Here is a 5370-nt window from a genome sequence, read left to right on the forward strand (position 1 = left end):
TGTGCTTCCTGCCCTTGGCGGCAGGGTCACAGCGGCGCCCTCTGTGACCCGGTCTGTGACACTCCCCGATTTGGTCACATCTCTTGTGCTGCCCTTCCCTTCCCCTGCCCGCATCCCTCTATCCTTCAGGGGGGCACAGAGACCCCACAGCCGCCCCAGGGGGAAACTGGGAGGAGTCCATCGGGAGGCCCAGATCCCTGCTCAGGGCAGGTTGGGTATCAGTTGATGGGTGGTGAGCAACTGGATTCTCCCCCCTTGTTATTCACATTAGCATTATTATTACTGGTGGCAGCAGTAGTGGTTTTGTGTTATACCTTAGCTACTGGACTGTTCTTATCTCAACCCATGGGAGTTACATTCTTTCCATTCTCCTCCCCTTTCCTCCGAGAGCCAAGGGGGGGAATAGGAAGGAGAGTGAGTGAGCGGCTGTGTGCTTCTGAGCTACCAGCTGTCCTAAACCATGACAGCACCTTTAGCTAAAGTCCCCAGGTCCCAGTGGCACGTTTGAAACCTCTGGTGTTATTAGGACATTGCTAGTGATCTGCCGCAGTACTGACTGGCATCTCTCCGTTTTTTGGGGAGGAAGGTAAAAGCAAGATAGACAGAGCTAAGGGGCAGATAAAATACATCCTTCAAGGGGTTTTAGAAGGCCACTCAAAGGAAAAATCTAGTCTCTGATGGAAACTGGAGTGACATGCCCACTCCATGTGGCAGGGCAAGCTCATGGCTGGAGCTGAGCTGGCACTGGAATTGGTTCCAAGTCTAGAACCCTTCTAGTCACAGCCAGACATTGCTGGATACCCCTACTCTGCCCCCTGATCCCCAGTGCACGAGAAAGGTCTGATCCAGGGTCTGCTTATGCCTTCCCAACAGCTCGTCATGTGTGAGCAAGTGTCAGCTTTCAATAGCTGAGCTAGTGGAGAGGCAAAGATGTGCTCCTTGGCCTCCCTCTGCTCAGCTTTGGGCCAAGGCAGGAGAGCAGGCCTGCTGTTCTGTGGCTGGTCACTGCGCTAAGGTGGTCGTGTGTTCTCAGAAGCCCCAACAGAAAGCAGGGAGGCTCAAAGGCTGGTAGTTGCAAAGCAGAGGAGGAGACATGGGCAGGCTGCCTTACCTTTCCTGGGAGGTAGTCTGCTGACCCTGGCTTCCCTGTTTTGTCTCCTCCAAGGCTGCTTTTGGTTCCATCCTGTACATGGGAGCTCCTTTATTGCAGACGTCCAGTTCCACCTTGGGGAATGCAGCAGGACCTGGTGTCTGTAAGAGTGCCAGGGAGGTTGCTGGGTACGCAAGTGTTCTGCTGACAGGCAGGCTACTCCACAAAATGATCACACATGTGGTTTAAACAAAGTCACCCATAAATCATACAGTCGCTCTCTCACTCCCCCTACTTCTTGCCCTCCCCCTGCTCCCAGAGGGACAGAAAGGAGAATCGAAAAGAATGCAACCCTCACGGGTTGAGATAAGAACAGTTTAGTATCTAAGGTATAACACAAATCACTACTGCTACCACCAATAATAATAATGATGAAGGAAATAACAAGAGGAAAGAATACAACACCTCAACACCAGCCGACCAATAACTCGCCCCACTCCCCCCAGCTGAGCACCCACCGATACTCGTCCAACCTTGCAGTCCCTGCCCTTCCGGGTAACTCCGCATTGAATCCTGCCCATGACGTGCTGTGGTATGGAACACCTCTTTGGTCAGCTTAGGTCAGGTGTCCTGTCTCTGCTTCCTCCCAGCTTCCCCTCCTCCCTGGCAGAGCAGGAGGCTCACAAAGTCCTTGGGCAGACCAAACATTTGAGCAGCAGCTGAAAACATCGGCGTTATCAGCACTGTTCCCAGGCCAAAAAATGAAAACACAGCACTGCACTAGCTACTAAGAAGGAGAAAAATGACTGCGACTGCTGAACCCAGGACAGATGGATACAGCCTTGAAGCTTGTTAGGTCCTAAGTGAAGATCCCAAGCCTGGAAGCAGGATGCTCCAGCTGGATGCAGGGATGAAACAGAAGCATGGAAGGCTGGGTTCTCCTTCATCATTTGGGCGTGGAGAGGAGCCTTCAGCATGGATTGGAGCCATAGGACAAGGGGAGATGGGTTCCAACTACAACAGGGTGTCGTGAAAGGAAGACTTGGACGACTCAATATGAGTTACCAGCAAGCTTCGTTTATTGGGCTTCTACCTTCGGTTAATATAACAGTGAATATGCAAATACTAGGCACTTGATTGGTTCTGGCACAAATAAGGCATTGTGTAAGCTCTATACTTTTGCAGCTACACTGTGCACACCCCCACCATCCTCCTTCTCATGCACTTATCACTTAGTGGCCTTGGCTGTGATTGGTCATAGTATGTTGCTGTTTGCCGGTGTCCTTCATTTCCTCATTATCTGGCGTGAGAGGTTTGCACCATGTTCTACACAGATGTCTTGTTTCAGCTCGTTGATGGGAACGTAACCTTTTGACCTTTTTTGACAAGCCAATCCTCCACAACAGGGAAGTTCAGGTTAGAGATAAGGAAGTGAGGGTGCTGGGACACTGGGATGGGTTGGATGGAGAAGGATGATGGATGGGGCTTGGAGCAATGTGGTCTAATGGAAGCTGTCCCCCCTCCTTCTTCATGCCATGGCTTAATGGTAGGGCAATGATTGGACTTGATGCTCCTGAAGGTCTTTCCGAACCTGGCTGATTCCCTGATTCCCAGCTCCTGCTTCACACTGTTCCCTGCCCTCCATCCCTCATCCCCATCCATCCCCATGGACCAGAAGAAGACGTGGGCGTGCAAAGCATCCTCTCTATGGGAAAACAAGGCAACTTTATCGAAGTTCGAGACAACTGCAAGCGATGCCGCTCCTCAAGTCTTCTTCCCCCCTAGAGCCTGCAGTAACTCCCGCACCCGAGTGGTGAATTCCACCAGCACCCGAACTGGGAAGGAGCAGAAGCCACTGATGCTGGAGGCCGTGGGCGCCGGCATTGTCTCCTGGATGGGAGTATGGGAGACGTGCTGGTGGCTCCATGTCGGGGGCGTGGCAGAGGCTCCCGCGGAGCGGAACATCCCCAGCTGGTAGAGGATCCACTCATGGAAGTGCTGCGTTGAGGTGTAGACCCCCGGATGGTTGGCCCTGGCACAGCCACGGCCCCAGCTCGTCAGCCCCACAACCCAGAAGAAGTTGGCACGCTTGTCCCGGCACATGAGGGGACCACCGCTGTCACCCTATGGAGGAGAAACAGAGAGGATGAGGATGGGGATGGGTCGACATGGGAACAGCAGAGGGGACCGCCACTGTCACCCTGTGGAGGAGAAGGAGAGAGGATGAGGATGGGGATGGGTGGCCATGGCAATGTCGGAGGGGACCACCACTGTCACCCTATGGGGATGGAAGGGCTCTCCTTCATCATTTGGGTGGGGAGAGGGTCCTTCAGCATGGATTGGAGCCATAGGACGAGGGGTGACGGGTTCCAACCGGAACAGGGGAGTTTGGGTTGGAGATAAGGAGTTGTTTCCTATGAGGGTGGTGGGACACCGGCATGGGTTGGATGGAGAAGGATGGATGGGGCTTGGAGGAACCTGGTCTAATGGAAGGCGTCCCTGTCCCTAGCTTCGAACTGGATGCTTTAAACTCCTTCCCAACCTAACCCATTCCATGAATCCATGCTCATGACATGGTTTAGTGGTGGAATCTCAATGCTCTTAAAGCTCCAACCTCCATGGTCTCCGCGCAGGGATGATGGATCAGGAGGCGGATGCGCTTCCGAAGTTAGGATAAGGGGGGATGCAGAGCAGGGCCATGCAGATGGGAGAGGAGAAGGGAGCCCCAGTGGCACATCCCTACCTGGCAGGTGTCGATGCCACCCTGCGGGTACCCAGCACAGAGGTTGTGTCTCTTGATGGCCCCTCGGTACCATTGGCTGCTGTTGCAGAGCTTGACATCGATGAGGCGGACCTTGGCCTCCTGCAGGGCTGATGGGGACGATGCCCCCGCTGTGGGGACACAAAGGGGGTCAGGACTGGGGGCACAAGGACTGGCTTTGGGGGTATTGGGGGCTGAGAAGCTCAATGGGAGCCATCAACATCCCCCCATGTCCTGGGCTGCATCCCCTTTGCTCTGTATCCTCAACAAAAGGAGGACATGGAGGGACCTTCAGCGATGGGACAAGGGGTGATGGGTTCCAACTCAACCAGGGATGCTCAGGCTGGAGAGAAGGAAGTGGTGGGACACTGGGAAGGGCTGGATGGAGAAGGCTGGGATGCTCCATCCCCAGTTGGAGCAATCTCCAATAGACCTGGATGAGCTTTACCCTCCCTTCCATCCCATTCCATGAATCCATGGCCCAGCATTCCAAGGCCAACGGGGCCATCGGGCACTCACTTCTGGCCTCCCTTGCGCCCCATCCGCTGATGAAGCACTCGGAGAGCTGGGATAACCTGAGCGTCGCATCGGGTATGCAGGCCAGCTGCACGTGGTACCCGCACTGCACTGGCTGGTCCAGCTCCACCAAGGCAATGTCGAAGCCGCCGGAGATGCCCGTGTAATATTCATGGACCACGACCTGCCGTATCCAACGCTTCTGGGTCTCGGCATTGGCCCAAGCCAGGTCCGTGATTCCAACCATCACGAACCAATCCTTGGTGAAGCTGGGAGGGAGTGGAAGAGCAGGGATTGGAGCCATAGGACAAGGGCTGATGGGTTCCCACAGGGAATTGCAGGCTGGAGATAAGGAAGGGATTCCCTAAGAGGGTGCTGGGGCACTGGGATGGCATGGATGGAGAAGGTTTGGATCTCCATCCCTGGCAGTGCTGCAGGCCAGCTTGGAGCAAGCAGCTCTATGGAAGGCATCCCTGCCCATGGCAAGGGGTTGGAAATGGATGATCTCAAGCTCCTTTCCAACCCACCCCACTCCATGATCCATAACCATTGCATTCTATTGCATTCCATTCCATCTCATTCCATAACATTCCATTTTAATCTATTCTAATCCATTTTATGGAGAAGAGGGATGGGAAGGAGCCACATTCCTGCTGCTTCCCAAAGGAAAGCACTGCGCCAGCGTGCCTTAGGCTCAAGGGCTGTCAAGCTGGAATCAGCCTTCTCCTGAGCGCTCTTCCCAGTGCATCCAGGATGGGGAACGGGACGGGATGGGAGCTGCTCCTTGGCTATTCCCTACGGCTGGAATCCCTTCTCCCCCTTACTTTTGCCCGACGAAGCAGTGAGCGGCCGTGAGGACCCATTGAGGGGTGATGAGGGACCCCCCGCAGATGTGCGAGAATCCGGTGGCTGTGGGGAACTGGATGCTGACAATCCATGGCCAGGCGCCCTGGTGCGCATCCATGCCTCCGACAATGCGCGACATCCCATAAGAATCAGCCAT

The 5370-nt window shown here is 54.6% G+C and overlaps 1 protein-coding gene across 1 annotated transcript; it reads right to left on the reverse strand.

The window, feature by feature from the left end:
* Positions 1–2854: 2854 nt before the first annotated feature.
* On the reverse strand, positions 2855–5370 carry LOC136006232 (acrosin-like). Its single transcript, XM_065664284.1, has 4 exons — positions 5192–5370; positions 4371–4636; positions 3834–3982; positions 2855–3214 (listed from the first exon to the last, which is right to left on the reverse strand). The coding sequence occupies exons 1-4, from the start codon at positions 5368–5370 to the stop codon at positions 2855–2857; spliced, it is 954 nt and encodes a 317-aa protein (XP_065520356.1).

Source organism: Lathamus discolor, unplaced genomic scaffold (assembly GCF_037157495.1).
Source record: "Lathamus discolor isolate bLatDis1 unplaced genomic scaffold, bLatDis1.hap1 Scaffold_104, whole genome shotgun sequence".
Lineage (NCBI taxonomy): Eukaryota > Metazoa > Chordata > Aves > Psittaciformes > Psittacidae > Lathamus > Lathamus discolor.

Bases quoted from the DNA above. Each gene is read 5' to 3' on its own strand.
- LOC136006232 (XM_065664284.1), bottom strand. From the start codon at position 5,370: ATGGCTGATTCTTATGGGATGTCGCGCATTGTCGGAGGCATGGATGCG. The intron at 4,637-5,191 runs GTAAGGGGGAGA...ACTCCCTCCCAG, and splicing joins CACTGCTTCGTCGGGCAAAA to CTTCACCAAGGATTGGTTCG. The intron at 3,215-3,833 runs GTAGGGATGTGC...TCTCCTCCATAG, and splicing joins GTGGCATCGACACCTGCCAG to GGTGACAGCGGTGGTCCCCT.